The 24,458-nt window shown below is 33.6% G+C and overlaps 1 protein-coding gene across 5 annotated transcripts in view; it reads right to left on the bottom strand.

Moving 5' to 3' along the window:
• The window catches only part of Crppa (CDP-L-ribitol pyrophosphorylase A), a 332,294-nt gene that overhangs the window by 118,700 nt on the left and 189,136 nt on the right, over nucleotides 1-24,458 (bottom strand). For 4 of the 5 annotated variants that reach the window (XM_046463642.2, XM_046463640.2, XM_046463639.2 and 1 more), the window contains one exon: nucleotides 15,237-15,368. The exons of the other annotated variant lie outside the window; for it this stretch is intronic. In XM_046463642.2, the coding sequence (XP_046319598.1) occupies nucleotides 15,237-15,368 (132 nt within the window). The remainder of the gene's footprint in view (nucleotides 1-15,236; nucleotides 15,369-24,458) is intronic. 5 annotated transcript variants of the gene reach the window in all.

Here is a 24,458-nt window from a genome sequence, read left to right on the forward strand (position 1 = left end):
ATCCTCATATCAGATAAAGTGGACCTCAAGCCAAAATTAATCAGAAGGGAAAAGGAAGCACATTCCATACTGCTTAAGGGAATTATACATCAACAAGACATAACAATCATAATATTTATGCTCCAAACAATAGAGCATCTATGTATATCAAACAAACCCTTCTCAACTTCAAGAATCAAATAGACCACAACACAATAATACTGGGTGACTTTAACTCACATCTCTTACTACAAAATAGATCTTCCGAACAAAAATTAAACAAAGAAACTAAAACTAAATAATCAATAATTTAGACTTAACATTTATAGAATATTTCATCCATCAATGACTGAATACACTTTATTTTCAGCAGCACATGAATCCTTCTCTAATATAGACCATATTCTGTAAGGTATCCCATATGCTTGCATACAATTGTAATATTACCTTAATATAGTTTTAGCATCTGTAGGGTTATTTTGATAGTTCCTTTTCCATTAATATTAATTTTTGTGTTCTTGCTGTTTTGTTTGATCTTTAACAAATTTTAGCTATATTTCTTCTCTATTTAATTTCTGCTCCTTCTTTTTTTTTCCACTTCCTAGTATGTAATTTGAAAATAATTTGACTGTTATTCTAACTTCTTTCTGATACAAGTACCTTAATTTATAAATGTTCATCTGAGTACAATTTAATCCCAGAGATCCTGACAAATTAAGCTTTTATTATCACTTAGTCTGAAGTACTTTTATTTACTTTTTTTGTGTTTTCTTCCTTGACCTCAGAGATATTTAAAAGTACGCCATTTAATTTTGAAATAGTTGATGTGGGGTGGGGTTCTATATATCTTAAGGTAATTAATTTGATTTCTAATGTAATAAATCATGTAGAAACTACAGTCTGCATGATTTCAAATTTTTTAAAAAAAGAAATGGAAATGCTTTTTATATTGATTGTTTTGGTTACATACATGTCAAAATTAAACAAATCACATAGTTCAAATATATGCATTTTATTGTACTTCAATTTTAACTCAATAAAGCTATGGGAAAAAAATAGATCTCAAATGGCCTAATGATGTATGGGAAAACAAGAATAAAATCAGTAGAAGCAGTAAGAAAGATCAGAAAAGAAATAGACACCAAAAGAGCAGTCCAAAGAATCAATGGAAAGAGTTCGTTCTCTGAAAAGAGAAACAAAATAGAATACATGGATGTGATCAATGTATGATACACATGTTTGAAAATATCATAATGAATTCCACTAATTAGTACAATCAATATTTGTTAACTATAACAAAAATTAAATTTTCTATAGTTTTAATTTGAACACTTGGAATTAAAATGTTTTGGGGAGATAAGAGAAAAATAAAGTATGTCTAATTGTCAACATTTTCTTATATTTTTATACATCTCCTTTGAATGATTTATCCACATGTAAGAACTGTGGTCTAAATATTTCCATTATTATTTACACATTTCCCCTCTATGAACTCAAATTTTGAATTATATATTTTAAGAAAGCAAACAGTAAAAATGAAAGTTTATAATATACAATTATTTCTGAAAAAATTAGCCAATGTTTTGTGATATTCTTTTTTAATATTCTTCCTGATAGAGGTTCAGAATAATACTGGGATTACAAATAATAAACAATGATAAAATCAAAATAATAATGAATAGTGTCATTGTGAAACATCTGTTTTTACTGCCCATTAAAATGTAGAGCTTAAAAGGCGTTACTACTGATGTTTGTTATTAAAGCAATCATTTCCTATTAGTATATAGTCATCTTTCTCCATTCAGTAAGAGTTAAGTCAAAGCTTAATTAAAATATATTTCCTTACCAGTTGTTAAAGGTGATTAATGAGATGGAAGAAAAACTAATAAACTTCACCATTTTCTATATACAAACCTATATGCCAAATATTACTCATTTCTCTGACTCTTGGTAGAAAATATACCTCTTTATTTTTATTGTGATCATAATCAGAAATGCTGATAGGATTCTCATAGACAATGAATGTGGGTTCTGATGCTACCAGCTATTATTTTTTCTAAGTTCTAACTGCTTGGGGCAGAAATTGGGAATTTGAGTAAAACTAATTACTACCATCTCTCCATTGCATTCCTGGAAAATGGTCCCTGGACAGATAGCTCCTTCTTTTGAAAATTACTTACTTTTTGATCTAAGTAACAAATAGCCAGTTTGTTTCAATAGGCTCCAAGTATCTCAAAGTAATTAGACTTATTGTTATTGGCTTAGGACACCAGATCCTTTTGTTGTTATTTTTTGTTTCCAGTGGCACTCAGGATTAAAAGCAGGGGCAATATATCACTGAATTACAACCCACCCCACCCCAGCCCTTTTTTAAATTTTTAAGACAAGGTCTCACTAAATTAGAGGCTGGCCTTGAACTTGTGATCCTCTTGCCTCCTTGGACTTCAGAGTAGTTGGGATTACAGGCTAGAGCGTCAAACCTCACATTTTAACTATCTGGTTTCACTTCCTACCCCAGTTGACGCTTTCAAGTCCTCTAGACTGTATGTAATGTTCTTTACTAGGTTCAGTTAACCACTGCAATTTTAGAGTTCTTTATACAGCTGCTTCTGTGGTTTGGATAGTGTTCCATAAAATGAAAATAAACAGAAAATACAGCTCCTTCATTCAAATGGTGTTTAAGGAAAGTCTACATAATGTAGACTATATACCTGTGCAAGCAGTACAGATACAACACAATTTATTTCAAAGAACTGAAATAATGCCACAAACATTAGAAAACAGTTTTCCAGGGACTACCCAATTTCTTCTTTTACCCTATTCTTTATACCTATATTTTTTCCTATTTCATTACTCAAAATACCAGAAATTGGACAAAGACTGAAATTACTCCATAACTATTTTTTCTATTTATATTATTAGTAAAACAGGATTTGTATTGGACAGTTTATAGAAAATCAGATGAGTCCCAATTAAGTTTCTCAATTTGATTCCACAAGTCTACAAACATGTCTTCCCTAAAGATCACTAGCAGGTTTCCAGCTGTCAGTCATTGGCTCCTTTTCATTTCTAGTCCTCTTGCTGTACTATAGGAACTGGTTTCTGAAAATGTTTTCCCGTGCCTTTGAGACAAAGCTAATGAATTCTATGCTTCTAAAGAAATACATCTCAAGTGTCTCAAAGGTGCCAGCACCATTTTTTAGCAATTATTTTTTAATACTGGCTGCACTAAACTGAACTGAAATAGATACTTATAAATATATGCACCTTCCATTAACATAATGCTCTAATTGTAATATAAAGGAGAACATAGTATCAAAACTATTCCTTATGACATAGGGTAGGAAATTGATATCTCATAAAAGAAAAAATTAAGGGATGTTAGATTTTTAAAACACTTATTTTACTATTATTGAGATATCTCAGCTTTTTATGTTTTACGAATTTTTCATCCTGTCTCTTGAAAGAAGCTCCAACATCCTTGATACACATTTAATACCACTTTCATTGCTTCAGCAGTGTTTGTTCAATAGTGAAATACTGTTAACTAAGTATGAGTTGGAAATGCTAGCATATACTAGGTAGACAAAACAGGCAGTCTATAACTAATTTAAGATAATGCATTTAATTTTTTCTCTTCATACAGTTTTTCTGAATTCTGGGCTTTTCTCACAGCTTATAAAAAATTTTCAGGATGCTATAATTGTATAATAAAGTACTACAGAACTCAAGGGGACCTCCCCTGACACCATAGAAGCAATAGAGTATCTGGTTGGAAAGGGGAGTGAATATTACCCTCCCCATTCTCAACTTCTCTGATAGCTATTGTTGGCCCAGCTTTATTAAATAAAGTTGTCTATTAAATAAAGTTGTTAATTTATCTCAAAAATTTGACAGAACATAACTTTTTATAATCTAATCACATTGAGTATTTTAAAAGGAGTGCCCTTGTAATCTTAAATGTGTCATGTTTAAACCTGTCATGTTCCAGGCTGTGATCTTCAAGCCGACTAACATTTGTGCCCATTGGTGCTCAGTTCAATGTGAAGTTCACAAGAGGCACTGGGCCATCAACTAAGCAAGATGAGTGGACTTAGAATGAATGGAAACATTAAAAAGCAAATTGATGCTGACAAATTTTAAGTTGAACCATAAAAATTAAGATATAGAATGTGATGTCTTTGAAAACTATATAAGCTTATCTTATTTAAAATTAAAATATTTTTAATTGTCACTGATATGTTTGATTTAAGGTTGGTATGTAAAGAGTTAGGGTTATTAAATAATTTAATAGAGAAAGACAAATTTAAGTGACTTGAGAATGGCTACAAATTTGAAAATCAAGAACTTAAAAGTTATGGTTGAAAATGCCTATTGCAAAAAAAAAAAAAAGAAAAAGAAAATGCCTACTGCAATACTCGAGTCAGTTTTTCACTCATTAATTCTCCTTTCTCAATAAAAAAATTAGAATAAGTGATACAATTGTATTCATGTGGTTGATATGAATCTAACCCATTAAAAACAATTGTATCAATAATGTAAAAGCAAGTTTCCATTTTTTGGTTTTCCACCATTCTGTTGTACCCTCTCTATCTATTACCCCTCTACTCACATGTCAAGGGGGAAAAAAAATCACACCTTTACACATATGCGCTTGGGTATGTGTACAAGCATAGATAAACAAGCTGTGTGCTTTTCATATTTACACATTTCTAGTCCAATTTACAAACACCTTAATTCACTTAAAGGTAGGTAGCAAGAAATATAATACTTGGTCTACAATGTTAACACTCCATTATTATTGTGGTAGGCAGCATCTGATATGGCTCCCAGTGATCCCCACCACTGTGTATTCATGCCCTTGTGCAACATCTTCTCCCAAGCAAGGGTGGAACTCAGAGATTTGCTTCTGATGAATAGAAACCAGCAAAGGTGATAGGTTGTCACTTGGTAATTATTACTTTACAGAAAAGTGGGACTTCAGTCTTACTGGTTCTCTTTCCTGCTTGCTTGGCTGTTTAAAGACACTATGCAGTGGATCCCATGGCAAGGAACAGAGGCAGGCCACTAAGCTCATGAAACTATAAAGAACTGAGGTGTTAACCCACATGGAAATGAATCCTGCTAACAGGTGAGTGAACTGGAAAGAGGATTGTTCCCAGGAGAATCCTGGAATGATTGTAGCCTTGAGATAGATACCCAAAGCAGAAGAGAAACAGAGACTATGAAATAATGAATGATGTTCTTTGAAGCCATCAAATACTGGTTATACAGTGATAAAGAATACATGGCTAAAAGAATTAGTTCCTTAAGAACTTTTCATAGTAGTACCTCCTCAGGAGGAATTTGTCTTTATTTTTATAAAAAAGTTTCGTCTTTTATCAAAAACTGGAAAGATATGTAACAAAAAATTGTGCCTTAATATTGCATTTCATTTATACATAAGTAAAATAATGTTACTGTCAGCCCTTAATGAGTCAACCAAGTGAGCTGAACAAACTCCCTAAAAACAATTTTGTTTCTCAAATTCAGACAATTTTGAAGACATTATATTTTATGACTTTCACATTTTCCCAAATGATCAACTCTAAAGGCCAAAACACTACTGAAAGTGAAAAATATTTATTCTCATAAACATTTCCACATCAAGAAAAAAAAGCCTGCTTTACTCTGAGCATGGTATTCTGGGTTTCTGTAAACAGATTTGGTATTGCATGTTTGGTGTGCATGCCATATGATTCAGCGCCATGGAAAGTATCATGTGTTTAGTAAATAATTCCAAGTTGAATTCCAAGTAATTGCTTGCTGAAGAAACAGTCTCACTTCCCCAAGATTAGCATAATTTTTAAAAAGGTTTTTTTTCCCTATTTAATAGCATTTATCCATATAGTCTACAATGATCATGCACACTTTATATATCCTATGCAGAGAAGACACAGAGCAAATGTATTATTTTAGATAGACTGATATTGTACCTTACAAATTCAGTATTTGAGCCCAAAGTTACCTTACAGCAGTCGGACTTGTGCATATTATAGTTCTTAAAGTTTTATTATGAGTTTACTTGTGGTTAATTACAAGGAAAAATTCAGACAAAAGAAAAGGATGATTATATTTAACCCAAGTAGAGTGGTCTGTTATACTCTGCGATACAAAGCCAATTTATAGAGTTCCATTCTAATGCAATACTATTAAGGAAAAAAAAAACAGAAAGAAAAAGAAAAAAGCCTTCATGTATATCTAGCTTTGGACTTTTACACAATTATTCTTAAATCTTTTACAAATAATTACTAAAAATAAACTTATGGAAATGCTTTGATAAATTTCTTCCTTTTTTGAATGCCCTCCTTATCTGTAGTTGTAGGAACAAAAAAAAGTGGAATTCTGGAGCAGGGAGAGGGTGGTAGAGCAGGATCACCTGACCTCTCTGAGCTTGGTTTCTTCAGTTGGGCCATTAGGTGCAGTCCTTCCCGATGTTCCCATCCTAAGATGCTATGCCAAAAGGAATCTTAAGTCCTATTCCCTACTATATGAAACCCAACATAGAACAGCTCAGTGGGAAGAAAGGAGAAAGAGAATATGGGTATAGTAAACGTCTGCACTCATGTTTAATAATTTTCCTCAACCTTTCCTGGGTGAATCTTCAAACTCCCCTTTTTCTAATAATGTCCGCAAACAAAAATCCCTTTCTGAACTTTACTAAAAGTAATGAATAATTTATTTCTGAAAGAAAGAAAGAAAATACAGGTGAATGTTTTGGCTACATATGGAAAAGAAAGAAAAACCAGACACACGTTCCAGAGATAACATGTTAGAGTGAGAGACATACTAAGTGTTACCTGGCATAGCCAGCATGTCTCCCAGGTTTCCACCTTCTCATATGACACAAATTTCAAGTTATAATAGGTGCATTTCACAAATAGATAATCTGGGGCCTTAGAAAATGTACATAGTTATTCATGTTACATGGTTTTTCAATTTAGAAAGAAATAAACATTAATTTGGTAGAATAAACCATTAGTTACAAGATGGTTATAGAAAACTCTTTAACCTTGAGCCTGTGTAGTTCTCTCTCTAAATCCCCAAGTATGTAAAATGCACATATTAAGTAGAAAACTACTACAGGAGCTTCTAAATTTTATAGACTTTAAAATTTTTGGTTATCAGAGAACTTCATATGTAACAACTTATTGAAATATGTATACTTGTAAATATTTTCACAAAAATTCACTATAAAAATATTTTAGACTTCAATAAGTCTGTAAATTCTAAGCTACTGGCCTGAAATACGCATGCCAGAAATATATCTCACTGCCATATCCTCAAAAAATTTCAGATAATTAGGATATGTTTCCCCAATATAATTTTATATCACATACCTCAATGACGTGCATGGCAATGTTGGATTAAAAATGAAAGAAAAGTAATATTTTGTTCCTAGATTTTAATACTTTGAAAGAGACTAAGATCTTTTATACATATTAAACTATAAAATCTCATTTACATTATCCACAGTTCTGTTTATGTGATTATGGAAGAGTGATATGACCATTTAAAATTATCCAACAAATTGTGAGGAAAAGTTCACAGTGTTTTACAGTTACTAACACTCTAGTTTAGACTATAAGTTTCAAATCTTTAATTCATTTACAACAATTTTGGTAAAAGTTAATCAGTGCTTTACTACATTGACACAACTAAGGAATCAAGTATATTTAACAATTTAGCAAATCATCTCTATGATCTCAAAAAATGCACACATCTGGGATATATTTAGAGTTCAGCAAAACATTTAGCCGTTTCTTATGATATAATTAAAAGAAAATAAAGTAACTGATGAGAGATTATAATTAGATGGATTTGTCACTGAATTACCAAAAAGTCATTAATAACTGGTCACGCACAACACTGTAGAATATTTGTAGATATTAGAAAAGGAATTCATTCTTAACATTTTCTGAATCAGATTTTTCCTAAAACTACACAAGAAATATAGACATCTAATTTATAAATTATATAAAATAGAAATTTATGCTATATTATGAATCCTAATGATATGAAAAAACTGAAGCAATGAAACAAAACTAATGAGCTTAAATTCACCAAACACAGCATGTCCTACACATAAGTGTAAATGAAGCCTGTGCAAACACAAATGGGAAGCAGCCACAGCAGGTGCTAAGTGATTATGAAGAAAAGCTTACCTAATCCTATTTAACTATAAACACTATATAAATCAGCATTGTAAAGGTACAGTCAAAAAAACGAAAGAAGTCAGAGACCATCTACCTACATTATCAGAAATATCACATATGGAAAACAGGCCTTCCTTAAACAAGAGAAACCATGTGTTAAACTCTTACTTCACAGTCAAATTGATACATATTTCCTTCCAAAGAGTTGTTAACACATGGAAAAATCTATCCAATGAAGCAGCACTTGATGTTATGTCTTAGAAAAAACTAATAAAAAATCTAGAAAGGCTCCTCTGATAAGAGAATTAAAGGGATATACAGTAACAATGTAGGAAAATAAAAATGGTAATCATAGAGAAGGATTAGATTTAGGGATTAAAGCCTAATGTATGAACACTAGGAAAAGTTCCACCTCACACCACCATGGAAAGCACAAACCAACACTGTTTAAATTGTGGATTTTTTTCAATGCACAGTGAATACAAGTTCTGCCTTGCTGGGAGCCATTAGCCAAGTAGGTATGACAATTTCCTTGCCAGCGTACCCCATGTTGCAGTGACATTGAATGTACGTGACCTTGCTCAAGGACCAAGGCAGATTAGGGTGTTCCCGGTTTTAAGATAATCCTGTTTAGGGCGTTCCCAGTTTAGGTTCCAGGTTTAAGGTTTAAGATTATTCCTGCTGGGAATAGGGCGTATCCTGCTGCCTGAGTTCCCCTTGAGTTCTCACGGGATTCAGACAATATATTTTGGAGATAGAAGCCCAGTGGAAGGGGATTTGGGCAGAGAACGTGGATTTCCCCAGAACGTGATTGTAGACGGCTGGTGTGAGTTCGGGAATAAAGAGTTGCTATTTGAATCTACAAGCTGTGTGGTGGCTCGTGATTGTGTGCCCAGCCAGACTGCGGCATTTGTGCCCAGCCAGACTGCGGCATTTGGTGGCCCGTACGGGGATCGAACCCGCGACCTTGGCGTTATCAGCACCAGCTAGTTCTCCAAGAGGTATATCAGTAATTTCACCTGGAGATAGAATAGCACAGTTGTTAATAATACCCAGCCTACATAATAAATTTCCTAGTCATAGTGTAGAAAGAGGTTCCAGGGGATTAGGCTCCACAGGTGTAGATTGGGCTATGTTGTCTTTAAATTTAGATTCTCGCCCAATGCTAAAACTAAATATTCAAGGTCATGAGTTTAATGGACTACTGGACACAGGAGCTGACCTTAGCATCATATCTCGTCAAGAATGGCCAAAACATTGGCCATTACAACAAGCCACTCAAACGCTTCGAGGCCTAGGAGTGGCAACTAATCCCCATAGAAGTTCTATGATATTAGATTGGAAAGATCCTGAAGGATGTGAAGGAACTATACAGCCATATGTATTGGATCATCTTCCTATAAATTTATGGGGACGAGATGTCCTAGATCAATTAGGTTTGACGTTAACAAATAACATCAATCCTAATGCGCCCACTACTAGGGCTAGACAAGGCTTTAGGAAAGAAAAAAGATTAGGAAAACAAGGGCAAGGTATAGCAGCACCAGTACAAATAGATCAAGGAACAGACAGACATGGGTTGGATTTTCAGAAAGGGCCACTGAGACAATCAAAATTACTTGGAAATCAGAAAGACCAGTGTGGGTTCCTCAGTGGCCCCTGACTAAAGAAAAGACACAAGTAGCCCACGATCTGGTCAAACAACAATTAGCGGAAGGACATATACAACCTTCCATATCTCCCCATAATACTCCCATTTTTGTCATCAAAAAGAAATCTGGTAAATGGAGATTATTGCAAGATTTAAGAGCCATTAATAATGAGATGGTTATTATGGGACCTGCTCAATCAGGGATTCCTCAATTGTCTGCTTTGCCAAAAACTTGGCATGTTTTAGCTATAGATATTAAAGATTTTTTTTTTTCAATTCCAATTCATCCCAAGGATAGTCCACGTTTTGCATTTACTATCCCTGCATTAAATCATGAAGGTCCTGATCAGAGATATGAATGGAAAGTACTCCCTCAAGGGATGGCTAACAGTCCAACTATGTGTCAAATATATGTTAACAAAGCAATCCAGCCACTTAGAAATCAAAATCCTGAACTACAAATATTTCACTATATGGATGATGTATTATTGGCACATAAAGAAAAACATATTGCTGGAATGTTATGCCACACTTACAAACTTATTAAAAAATTATAATCTAGAGATAGCAATAGATAAAGTACAATTAAATTTTCCAATTAATTATTTAGGAGTTCTACTATCCTCAACCATGGTCCGTCCACCAAAAATTCAAATACGAGTAGATCAACTCAAATCACTTAATGACTTTCAAAAGTTATTGGGAGACATAAATTGGATAAGGCCTTATCTAGGTATACCAACAGGAGAGTTGGGACCTTTATTTGATATTCTAAAAGGTCCATCAGATCCAAATTCACCCCGCATGTTAACTCCTAAAGCAAGAAAGGCATTAAAAATTATTGAAACATATATGGAAAACATACATTTGGATAGAATTGATATAAGTTTGCCTTTATTATTTATTGTACTACCAACAAAAAATATTCCTACAGGAGTATTTTGGCAAGAAGGTCCATTATTGTGGATACATTTATCTTATTCTCCTAACACGATTCTTACTAGGTATCCTGAGGCTGTAGGACAATTAATACTCAAAGGAATAAAAGCAGCAAAGGGAGTGTTTGGAATTTCTCACAATAAAATTATTACTCCATATACTATGGATCAAATTGATGAGTTAGCTAATGAGTTAAATACTTGGGCAATAATCATGTGTAAATCTAATGTTTCATTTGATAATCATTTACCATCTAAACCTTTGTTGTCTTTTTGGTCTAAGCATCCTGTAGTTTTTCCTAAAATGACAAGAAAAACACCTATCATGAATGCTCCAAATATATTCACTGATGGGTCTAATAATGTACAGCAGCAGTAGTTACCCCTGATCAAACTTTTACATTTTTAGTACCCAAACAATCAGCTCAAAAGGTAGAGCTTAATGCAGTTTTACAAGCTTTTATGATGTTTAAAGATTCTGTATTTAATTTATTTTCTGATAGTCAGTATGTAGTTAATGCTATAGTATCTCTTGAAGATGCTGGTAGGATTTCCCCTTCTTCTACTGTTTTCTCTTTGCTTTCCACTATACAAAGTCTAATCTGGGACAGAAAAGATCCATTCTTTATAGGACATATTAGGGCACATACAGGATTGCCTGGAGCCCTTAGTTTAGGCAATGATTTAGCAGATAAAACTACACATGACATACATATTTTCTCTACATTTGAAGAAGCTACAAATTTTCATAAAAGGTTTCATGTTAATGCTAATACTTTACAAAAGCGTTTTAAAATAACTAAGGAACAAGCCAGACATATAATAAAACAATGTCAAAATTGTGTGACATTTTTACCACAAGTTAATCTTGCAGTCAATCCTAGAGGACTGATACCTAACCATATTTGGCAGATGGACGTCACACACTTGCCAGAATTTGGAAAATTAAAATATTTACATGTTACAGTTGATACTTCTTCTGGATTTTTGATGGGCTCCCTTCATGCCGGAGAAAAAACTAAAGATGTTATAGCTCATTGCTTACAAAATTTTGCCACTGTGGGCGTTCCTAAACAGTTAAAAACCGATAATGGTCCTGGCTATACCTCTACCTCTTTTAAACAATTTTGTTCATCATTTGGTATTACTCATATAACAGGAATCCCATACAATCCACAGGGACAAGGCATAGTTGAAAGAGCTCATCAAACTATTAAAACATACTTATTAAAGCAAAAAGAGGGAATTGGAAGGGGGTATATATCCCCCAAAGATAAACTTAAAATAACGCTTTTTACTCTAAACTTTTTAAATTTGGATTCATCAGGACTTAGTGCTGCGGAAAGGCATATGTATCCAAAAAATGTACATAAGCCTAAAGTACTTTGGAAAGATATTCTAACAGGACAATGGAAAGGTCCTGACCCAGTGATTGTCTGGAGTCGGGGGTCTGTTTGTGTTTTTCCACAGGGAGAACAGCAGCCCATTTGGATTCCAGAGAGATTAACTAAAACAGTTTCTACAGATCGAAAAGAAGATGATTTGACTCAAATCCATAACAGCTGATATCCAGAACTCCAGCTTGGCCATTCTTACATCTGCGACAGTGATTAACCAGGATGCTTTTTTCAATAGCTATTTTATTATTGCATTTTACCACATCATAAGGTTCTATTTTTATTTTTTGAGCTCATACAAACCTAGGTTAATGTTTTTCTGATCAGTTTTATTTTTTGACTGTGGAGTTTTTAAACATTGCAATGGAGATTTCACCTAGGTAAAGCTACAAGGCCTTTACTATTTTCTTATGTGTTGTACGTTTGTGTACACTCTTGTGTTTTGTGTTGTATGTCTGTATGTGCGTATGTCCATATTTCTTATATGAGGAACGCTCATGAAAAAATGGATCCGAATTATTATTTTTTTTATTCACGTGATTTAAATGGTTTAATTTAAATTATGTAAACAGCTGTTAAGGATTGTTTTTAAAGGTGGTTAACAGATCTGTTTGTTTACTAATTTAAATTAGGTAAAAAGCTGTTAAGGATTGTTTTTAAAGTAGGTTAACAGATCTGTTTGTTTACTTTCACCTTTCCTTTTCATTATATTTAATAATTCTTTTCAGGATAATGTCTCTTTAGCATCATTGCCAGAATTCCTATCTCCATCCCAGTGCCGGTGAAGAACTCAACAAGTAATGCTCAAAGAGTCAACTTACTTTGGGAGGAAACGGATTTTGGGAGGAAATGGACATATTGATAGATTCCTCTGCTTTGAACTGCTTGCAGAACTTGCCTGGACTATGTAACTATCGTTTGGTGCAGCGAATTGTGGTAATGCTGGCATATCTTTGCTGATGGTGTCACCAGTGATGCAATTTTTCCCAAGGAGCCGTCAATTGGCTTGGTGTCGTGGCATTTCTGTATCCTCCTCCCTTCTGCTAGTGATGGTCTAAAATTTGGGGGCCAATGGCTTATGCTGGACCGGTAGTCAGTGACGGGTATGATCCAATTGCAGTGGTATCAACCTAAGACAGGAGGCTGACGCCTAAAGGTCAGTTTTCCGATGACGGGTAAGAACCATATGTTGAATTGGACAACCTACCAGGCACGGTCCTTAAGCCACATTGCTTGTTGTTTAATTAATCAGAAGGGGGGAGATGCTGGGAGCCATTAGCCAAGTAGGTATGACAATTTCCTTGCCAGCGTACCCCATGTTGCAGTGACATTGAATGTACGTGACCTTGCTCAAGGACCAAGGCAGATTAGGGTGTTCCCGGTTTTAAGATAATCGTGTTTAGGGTGTTCCCAGTTTAGGTTCCAGGTTTAAGGTTTAAGATTATTCCTGCTGGGAATAGGGCGTATCCTGCTGCCTGAGTTCCCCTTGAGTTCTCACGGGATTCAGACAATATATTTTGGAGACAGAAGCCCAGTGGAAGGGGATTTGGGCAGAGAACGTGGATTTCCCCAGAACGTGATTGTAGACGGCTGGTGTGAGTTCGGGAATAAAGAGTTGCTGTTTGAATCTACAAGCTGTGTGGTGGCTCGTGATTGTGTGCCCAGCCAGACTGCGGCACTGCCTAATGTACATTATATATACATAGTGCTGGCAGAATGACTGTCAATTAGGCACTCAGCAATGGAAATACTGAATTAACCAAGTGGAAAAATTCATACAGGACGTAAGTTGGTAAGACAGTGACCTCTGCTTATGATATGTGGCAAGAAGTGTTTCCCAAAGTTGGATCTAGGGAATAGTAATCTCACGAGCTGTTCATGATTACAGAGTTATAGGAGCAAATAAAAAACAGTATTTCCCTTTCCCCCAATTTGAAGATGTGAAACACTTGTCAGTACATCTTAGATTTGTGCAAAACACTTCATTTAAAAAGTGTGTTTAACTCTATGTATTGATGTTTATCAAACGTTTTTAACTGTAACTCTTTCAATGGCATATATAATCTTGAAAGCTTACTTTCATCATTACTTAAGCACTGACAGTCGATATTTGTCATTCAGATTATGAGAAGGTATGGTAATTAACTAGAAAAAAAGTACATTTGTTATCACTATGTTTATAAGCAGCAAGTTGAACTTTGGATAGGGAAAAGGGGAGGGAGGAGAAACAAGAGGGTATGGGGTTTGGAAAAATGGTGGAATGAGATGGACATCATTACCCTAAGTACATGTATGAAGACTCAAATGGTGTGACTCTACTTTGTGTACAACCAGAGGATGAAAAATTGTGCTTTAAACGTGTACTATGAATTGAAATGCATTCTTCTGTTGTGTATAAGAATGAATAAATTAATTTTAAAAAATAATGAAAGTAAGCAATACCATGAGCCTTATAGAATTGCTAGTTAAATACAGGAAAGCAATTAAAAATTTAAATTCCAACTTTGGAACATACTGACAAAACATTGTTCATCTAAAGTTCAACTTTGGGAATTTTCTCTGTTTATTTGCTAAATCTGACAATCCTGCTGGGCATAGTGGCACACACCTATAATGCCAGCAGCTCAGGAGGCTGAGGCAAGAGGACTGCAAGTTCAATGCCTGCCCCGGCAACTTAGCAAGGCTGTAAGCAACTTAGTGAAACCCTATATCAAACTAAAAAATAAAAAATAAAGAAGGATAGAAATGGGGCTTAGTGTTGAACTGCCCCTGGCTTAAATCCCCAATACCAAAAATTTAATAAAAAGGAAAAAAAATTAATCTGACAATACTATGTGGGCTACCTAGTATAATTTATTGACCAATGTACATCATTATTTTTATTTTTGAAACATAGAATTTTTAATTTCTCTTCCAGTACCAAAAAGTTGTTATTATAGCACATTAGTAGATTAGTAATCTCACAATTTTAATTTCCCTTATTAATAACCATTTGCTTCCAACAAGTTTCTGACTTATTTTCTTAAAATTATAGTCCACAAAACATACATTTAGGTGATATCTACATTTTACCTACCTGTGAGTAATTTATGAGAAGACCATATAATAAAATTTTTCTTTTTTTCATTTTCTTTGCAAATTCCCTAATCCACATTAGGCTTTCCATTTTCTGACTGGGAGACACTAATTTAAAATCAAGAAAATGTACCTGCAAAATATAATAGACAACAAAATATCATTTGCTTCAAATTTCCTCTTGAAAAATTAAAGCTTATAGTATAATTATAATATACTAATGACTGTTATTAATTTATGTTAATTTCTAGTTTCTTCAGGCCAGAAAATTTAAAATACCATGGATCCTCTTTTATATAGACAGTAAATATTACTAATACAATATTGAGAAAATGCTAACATTCTATTTCAGCTTTTATCAGTAAAATATATGTGATTTCAATAACTCAAACTTAATACATAATTTGTAAATAGACAACATATTTAGCATGCATATTAAGAAATTAACAATATAAATGAAATTCAAGGGAAATAATTATCTAATTATGTAAATAAAGATTATTTTTAAAAAGTAAATTGTAATGGGCATCTTGAACACATAATTATCCCATAGGAAACTCAAGAGGCTTTATTTTTAATTAAAAAAATGATTTTTAAGCAGCATGAAAAGTCTTCTTAAAAATATTCAAATTACCATTGTGTCTTGAAGCATTATTTTTCATTTAAACTTTAAGGATCTCAGGGAGATCATCAGTTCTACAAGTTATCAAGATTGTCTCTTATGAAAGACAAGGGATCAAAATCATAATTTGTAAGAAATAACTTAAAATGTGTATGGAATGAACATTAGTAAATATGTATGTTTTTTCAAGAACAAATCAATATCTCAAAAACAGCAACTTGTCCAATCACATGCATTTATTGACTAGAAGTATTTTGGAACATATCCCATTCACACTTATATAATTTTTCCTTCCTCCCAACGCTTCCACATGCAAACACACTCCATGGAGCACACACATTATGTCCTTGGTTTTAACACATGGAATGAGTTTTCCCCATGACACCACATTTGCTTTTCCATAGAAAAGTACTTCTACAAATTTCTGTGTGTGCACTAGGGATTGAGCCTAGAGCCTCATGCTTGCTAAGCATGTCCTTGACCACTAAACTACACTGCCAGCCCCCATAATATCCATTTTTAAAAAGAATTATGATGACCATGAATGATACCTATAAATTTGGTAGATATTCAATAACTATTTCCTGGAACTTTTCATTAAACAAAGTTAATTGAAAACATATACATAATAGCTACTTCTTCCTGAAATCTAACATGACAGATACAATTACTGTCAATTAAGATAAATATATAATACATAAAAGCTAAAAAACACTTAATCCATAACAAACCCAAAAGAAAAGCAGTTTTGTTTTGTTTTGTTTTCCAGCGGGGTGGGGTGGGGTTATAAACAGAAAGGTTTTTCTGTCTTCTTAACAGCAAGACTAGATGATAGGACCTTGTGAACTTGAGGTCACCTCCTACCTCTGTTTCTCTAGAAACTCATAAAGGTAGAATTTCAGCTACTTAAGGAGACAACATTGTTTATGGTAAAAATAACTCTTGTCTGGTGAACCACAACCAGACTGGAAGAACTGTGAATGAACTCTAAATACCAGACCCACTGTAGGTGTAGTTTAGATTATAAACAAGTATTTGGGATCTAGACCCTCAATACCCATAAGCTATTGCACAAGATGTTAGTTTCTCTTGGTAGATAAAGGCTTCTATCGGGGTGTCTCACATACCACCTTCTGAGACCTCCTCCCCTCAACCTTGAACTGCCAAGAAGTGCCCCAGACTGAGGAGGTAAGATACCCATCTGTACACCTTATTTTTTTCCTGTCCTATATTATTTTACATAGTTGAATAAACAACTACCAGAAAGCCTGCTTGTTATGAATTTGAAGTATTGGGCACAATCAAAATTACTGGTAGTAGGCTTGCAAACAAGAGCAGGCTAATTTACCAAACAAGACAATTCAGAAACTATAATCATGCTAAAAACCTGAAGCCAGAGAAATGATGGTGTAAATTCCTCCCCTTAGCCAATATTGTCAGATAGTATATATTGTAACATAGAATAAACTGGATTAAAGAATACCCTGCTGTCCGTTGTTAAAAGCCTCAAAGAACACCAGGCATGCTGGCTCATGCTTGTAACCCAGCAGCTCAAGAGGCTGAGGCAGGAGCATCATATGTTCAAAGTCAGTCTCAGCAACTTAGATAGGACCTAAGTAACTCAGTGAGACCTGACCCTGTCTCTAAATAAAATACAAAATAGGACTGGGAGTGTGGCTCAGTGGTCAAGTGCCCTTGAGTTCAATCCCTGGTACCACTGCCTTCAAAAAAAAAAAAAAAAAAAGCCTCAAAGAACTATTTAACCTTAAAGCTACAAAGCTGCTTGTATTATTTAAATACAAGGAAATGCCACCATGTTCTTCATAGTCTATATGAATGTATTGCCTTGGAATTCTGCAATGTACAACCCGGTCAACCTCACTGTTGGTGCACATAGGTAGGTAAATATTTCTTGTTTAATACAAGTTTTCCACCAAATTTTGAGTTTTGAATTGTCTCAAAGTAGTGGGAGAGAGTTTGTGGGAAAATATCTTGAGAAACAGAATACACAAAACTGTTTTAATTTGCAATTATGGCCTCCATAGATATTTAAAATGCACACAAATAAACAAAAATGCTGGCAATATTAATTGCATAAGGGGTGATGGACACAATGCAACTGGGAACCAAGTTTTTCACAGTGAACCTGTCATGGAGGCTAGCATGGGAGGAAGTGTATCTCCCAGGAGCTAAGGCATCTCTCTCCAAGGTCAGGTCATGGAGCATGTGCAGCTTTGAAATTTTCCTACAGGCTTCTGCTTCTAGTGAGTCAATCAAATAGAAAGGTTTTTGCCATCTTAAGGTTATAATCAATTCTATTACTATTTTTCTGACTGCTCTCATCTGGGAAATTTGCCGGAGAGCTGATACCCATCCTACATGGACCTACCTCCCACATTTACCAATCACATAGAAGTTAATTTTTCATACAGAAACCCATGCTATAGCAGAAACATCCAGGTTAAAACGAAGAACATAATACAATAGTTTCTGGAGTTCCTACACTCTTATGAAATGTCTGAAGAGGGACTAGGAAGTTTTCATTTCGAAACAGCATACTCTAGTTCCTTGAAAGAAACAAGTTCATGTCATTTGAAGATATCATTAGACCAGTGCTGTTCTCCACAGATGGAAGAATTAAAGAAATAGTATACAAAAGTAAATTCTAGGCTAGCTATTTATACATCTAACCACCTTACTACGTTGTCCCATTGAACAAACTACTTGAACTATAGAAAACTGAACAAATGGGAAAATATTACAGGTCCCAATTGTGAGTATTTCTACAGGCTGAGCACTGTAGTTGATACAACTAACTCTTAACAATATACGGGTATAGACCCTGACCTCAGGAAATGTATAATCAGGCAAACAAAATTCAAGTGTGAAGAACAACACATCTCCAAATTCTCTTTCACCAGCTGCAAAGACCTGATGAAGTCATGAGAAAACAAAGGTGATCTTCAGCAGGTGTTTTTCCTGATACCGTAAATCTTAAAAAACACACAATAGTTGACACAGTGCTACTAATGTTCAACCTCTAAAATACATCAACCATTTATGAGTTCCAGGAAAAGAAATTCAGTTGGCACAAAACCAATTTTAATTTTTAAAAATCAGGAAGGTTTATGCAACCACATCAGAGAGCTGTAAAATGATTGTGGTAAATGAGGAGCAATGTTTTTGCCTTAACAAAACAAACATACAGTCTAGACAGGTTCACATCCACTGAGATGGAGCAGAACTCTTCCTCTGTGTTGAGTTCTACAGATGAAGGAGATACAAATTTTTAATCACTTTTTGAACTATTTGGTAATTCACATGGAGGTTACAAGAAAACAGTTTTTCCTACTTTGCATGACCCTTTTAGCAGTTCTTTTTCATGCATATTCATAAAAGATAAAGATACCTCTTTCTACCCTTCAAAAAAGAACCTCTAATTTCATTTGAATAATAGGTAACAAATTTACTCGAAAACAAATTAACTCAAATGGAAAACTGCTCAAACATTCCCACATGGATCACTTCATACTTGGTGGGTGGGGAAGATTTCTGGCTTTCAGGATTTGGAAAAACCTCCTCTGTATGTCCTGTGTCTTTACATTTAGTTCTGCATATGCTTTAGATTTGTCTGGCAACCTTTTAATATATTCCTGATCCCAGATGAATTTCAATTAATTTTTTACATTTTAAAATGTGATTTTCATTTTTCTGAGGTCAGATATGTTAATTAAAAAATTACAAATAAACACTGAGCACAATATTCCTTAAAACTCCACATTTAACACTTCTTTTTCCAGAGTCCCTGTTCACAGGAAGGCCAGAGAAGAAAGTCAAGATTTGTGGTTTTAAGAGGAAATAGGTTCTGTTTATTTTACTAAGAAGAAAGTCAATTTTTGGAGCTTAAGTACATACCCAAATAATGCATTGCTTAATGCCCACCAAAGTGGAAGGATGGATGATCAAAACGAAAGTTCTGGTAATTATCAAATAAATGACTTAGGAACAATCAGTAGATAGACCAGAGAGATTCTCTGAATTCACACACTACATACTGCAAAATTATCTACATATGTGTATAGAAAAGTAAATTAGATGAATTAAGCTCAGCATGTTCAAAACATGGCTTTTCAAAAGAAGTATGAGGGAAATATAATAACTGATGAAACTTGCCAATTAGTAACCAAATCAAAGGAATAGTTTATATAAAGGATTGGAAAAAATTTTAGAAAAACTTTCATCTGGCTTCAACTATTTATAAATTGTTTGGATTCTATTAATGAAAATTACTTTAATTTAATGAACTGTACTATATAAGAATAAAAAGAACAAGTATATAATATTGAACCATTTCACTAACGAACAAGTTTAAATCAATGCCATCATGAAAATCAATTCATAATTTTAATGAATAGAAATGAATTAAGTAAAAAGCTATCATAGAAACTAAGGGAAATTTTTTTTCCAAATATTTATTTTTTAGTTATAGGTAGACACAATATCTTTAGTTTTTTGTTTTATGTGGTGCCGAGAATCAAACCCTCATGCACACTAGGCATGTGCTCTACCTCTGAGCCACAGCCCAGCTCAGAGCAAATGTTTTTGACAACTCATTATAAACCTTGACAAAATAAAATACCATCAATACTAATAGGTTGAGAAAAAATGGCTTTTATCAAAAGACAGTAAATAAGAAAAATAGTAGCTCACCTTAAAACATTAACCAGGCAAGCTGGGGGCATGTAGCTCAGTAGTGCAGCATTTGCCCAGCATGTGTAAAGCCCTGGGTTAGACCCCAGCACCTCAAAAATGGACAAAACCTTAACCATACAAAAAATTTAAATTCTCTTGATTTAAAGAGTTAAAAAGCAAATGTTTTATAGCATCATTAAAAATGTTATATTTTAGTACACATTTTCTTTAAGAGATAATTACCTGGAAGATTAACAAAACCAGAACTTAATACTTTAGTCAAGATATTATTTTAAAAGTCATAAAATAAAGCCAGGTGTGGTGGTGAATTCTTATAATCCCAGAAACACAGCAGTCTGAGGCAGGAGGCTCTCAAGTTTGAGGCCAGCATCAGCAAATTAGCAAGGCCCTAAGCCAGTCATAAAATGAAACTTTTCAATTGTTTTTCACAAGGTGGTTTCCCCTAGTAAAACTTTATCACTGATGTATAATTATCTTAATATCTTAACCTCTATACCATCTTAAACAAATTTTAGAATGAAAAGTAAAGTGGTCTCAATGATTAATATTAAGCATTGGTTTGTTTGGATATTTAATAAATACCATTATTTTCTTTGAGGAAACCATCAGAGAAAATAAGTCACCAAAGTGAGAAACTAAAAAGTGAGTCTTTAAAACTTTTTAGTTTACTATACCATCTTTATACAAATGCTCCTCGACTTCTAATAATGTTATATTCTTAACCCACCATAAGTTGAAAATGTCTATGTTGAAAATGCATTTAAAAACCTAAACTATGAAGCAACTTATCTCAGCAACAAAAAACAATGTAAAATATCAGCTGTTTACCTTTGTGACTACATGGTTGAGTGGCAGCTGCAGCTTGCTAACACTGTTCAACGTTGCAAGAGACTCTCACACATGTATCACTAGCTAGGAAGAGTGTAAATTTCAAAAACTGAAGAATGGTTTTTACGAAATGTATATCACTTTCCTACAATTGTGAACTCAAAAAACCTCAAGGTGAACCATCTTAATTTAGGACTGTCTGTATATTTTACTGAATTGTCAAAAATTTCATTTTACTTAAAATTCATTAAGTGTCAACTGTTATTAAAGTTTTCTGAAGTTCACCTAGATCAGCATTGCATAATTTTTTTGTAAGAATATTTTTGGACTTTACAAAAAGGCCTTGTGATTTAAGCCAGCGACTGCAAAGTCCACTGTAATACCTTGAATTTATAAGGATCAATTCTGATATATGTACTTATGTCTACTGATGATTTTAATGTGTATGTAATTAATGGGTTTCAAAGGAAAAATAATTTTGAAAGAGAAGATATCTGAATTACATGGGGAAGGGTGTTGAAGGACATGACCAAGATGCTAAAATGCAGGTATGTACTATATATATATATATATATATATATATATATATATATATATATATATATATATATACACACGCCATACTAAAATAGCCTCCACAAACTCATTATTTGCCCATTCTTAGCTATAGCAATTATTTAATAATCTCAGCAACAGTTGCTTAATCTCAGAAACTGATGATTATTTCAATCTTTAAAAAAATTTTAAAACTTGTTATGTGAACCAATCTATCCTGTAAAATGTCACATGTGTATTCAGGAATTTATATTCTTCAGATGCAGGCATGTTTTGTGTATGGCTGTTATATTCATTTGTGATAGGAAAGTTTAAAGCTGGTGCTTCCTTGCAGATTTCGTATGATTTGTCCATTGTTGAAGGTGACATGTTGCAGTCCCATATTACCATATCATAATGTATTTCTCCCTTCAGATCTATTTACTTTATATATTTGTGTGCTCTAGTGTTGGTTACATATATGTGAACAAATGTTACATAATCCTGCCAAATTAACTCCTTCATTTATAATGGATCTTTTGTCTTTTACTTTTTGAGTTAAAGTCTGTTTTATCCAACACAGGTATAGCTATATCCTGGTCTCGTTCAGTTTCCATCTGCATGGAATACCTTTTCCTATCCCTTCATTTTTCAGTCTATGTCTTTATACATGTAGGGAGTCTCTCATAGATGGTACAGAACTTGGGCATTTTAAAATTCATTTTTATTGGAGTTGTTCATATTTTTAATGTAAATGTGTGTGCATACACATGTATACATATATAATACATATATACAGTGATTTAAAATGTGTAGCTCATTTACACCCTTTAAGAAACATCAAAAAATATGCAAAATAATAAAGGAAGAAAAAGTAAGACAAAGAGCGGGAAAACCCAGTATTCTGGTGAAAGGAAATTTACTTAAGATGGACTCAGCTACAACTAGCAGAAAGCCCTACCTCATCTAGCTTGAACAATAAAGAAAATTTATTATTTCAAAAATCAGAAGATCCTGGTTAGGGATATCAATCCATTAGCTCAATTTTGTCACCAAAAACTCAATTTCTTTTCACCTTCCTACAATGCCTGCTTCTGAAAGACTCCCCTCAATATAAAAATGTTGTTCAATTCAGACACCGCATTTAACCAGGAACAAATTCAGTAGAGAAAGAAAAATGTAAATTGACAAATTCTGTTGGTACACATTAGAAGCAAAAATCAGAAAGCCCTGTGAATAAAACTGATATTGTTATGAGAACCAATCTATCCTGGAAAATGTCACGTGTAGTCAGGAATGTGTATTCTTCGGATGCAGGAATGTTCTGTGTATGGCTGTTATATTATTTAAATTCTATGATTGAGACCATCATGATGAATAATATATAAAGGCACATACCTTTACTGTCAACAAGAGAAACAGAAATTAAGGGAAAGAATAATCTAAGGAGAAAGACCATAATTTAAATGTGAAACAAACTGAAACACAGCCCAAATCTGAGGACTTAATGAAAGGGTATGACTCTGATTCTCAACAAGAAATCCAAAACTCTGATCAGGTAATTTAGAAAGATATTTGAATTACCCAATAGTTATTTCAGATACATAATAGACAAACTAATTACCCAACTTTTGTTATTCTTATAATTTGAGATAGTTTTTATATAGATAGAGCATTTATTAATAAAAAAAAAATCATCCTAAAAGCAAATGTTCCAAGGTTTCAAAGTAGGTCTGTACAAATTTTTAAATAGGTCTCAAAATTATTTGATCTTTATGTACACATATAGACTGTCTAATTTCTATGAGATAACTGACTCAAGTTTGATTTTCTGAAAACTTAAAAAAACAAACAAACAAACAAAAAAACCTTTTAACTTAAACAGGTATTTTCTCCTAGTTCTAGGGGATAGAAGTTCATGAGTTCAGTTTCCCCTGAGGCCTTTGTGTCCTTACAGATATCTGCCTTTGCTATGTCCTCATAAAATCTTTACTTTGTATGTCTGTATCCACATTTCTTCTACATTGCATACACATGGGATTAGGGTATCCCCAAGTGACCACATTTTTGATGTATATTTTTTATTGACTTAGTAATCACACAATTTATGGGGTACAGTGAGATTTTTGCACATAATTGGCATATGTTTCACCTCAGTCATTCATCATTACTTTGGGTTAGGAAAATTCAAAATCTTCACTAGCTCTTTCAAAATATTCAATTAGGTATCAACCAGTTATGTTGCTCTATAGATTAGAATTTATTCTTCCTGTCCAACTTCACCCATATACCTGTTAATCATCCTATTTCCATCTTCCCCTATCCTACACCTTTTCCATACTCTAGTACCTTCTGATTGAAGAATTTAATCATCTATTTCTATTCAAGATAAAAAAGGATTTACTACTGAAATTTTATCATTTTCTAATTGTCCTATGAGTCCTTCCTTTCTTGCTGCCTTCCTTTGTGGCTAACTGGATTTCTCTAATTGCATATTTTGATTACTTTTTATTTTTTGTGCATATA

The sequence above is a fragment of the Marmota monax genome, unplaced genomic scaffold, assembly GCF_021218885.2.
Source record: "Marmota monax isolate L192 unplaced genomic scaffold, Marmota_monax_Labrador192_F-V1.1 WCK01_AAM20220418_F8-fsc00057, whole genome shotgun sequence".
Lineage (NCBI taxonomy): Eukaryota > Metazoa > Chordata > Mammalia > Rodentia > Sciuridae > Marmota > Marmota monax.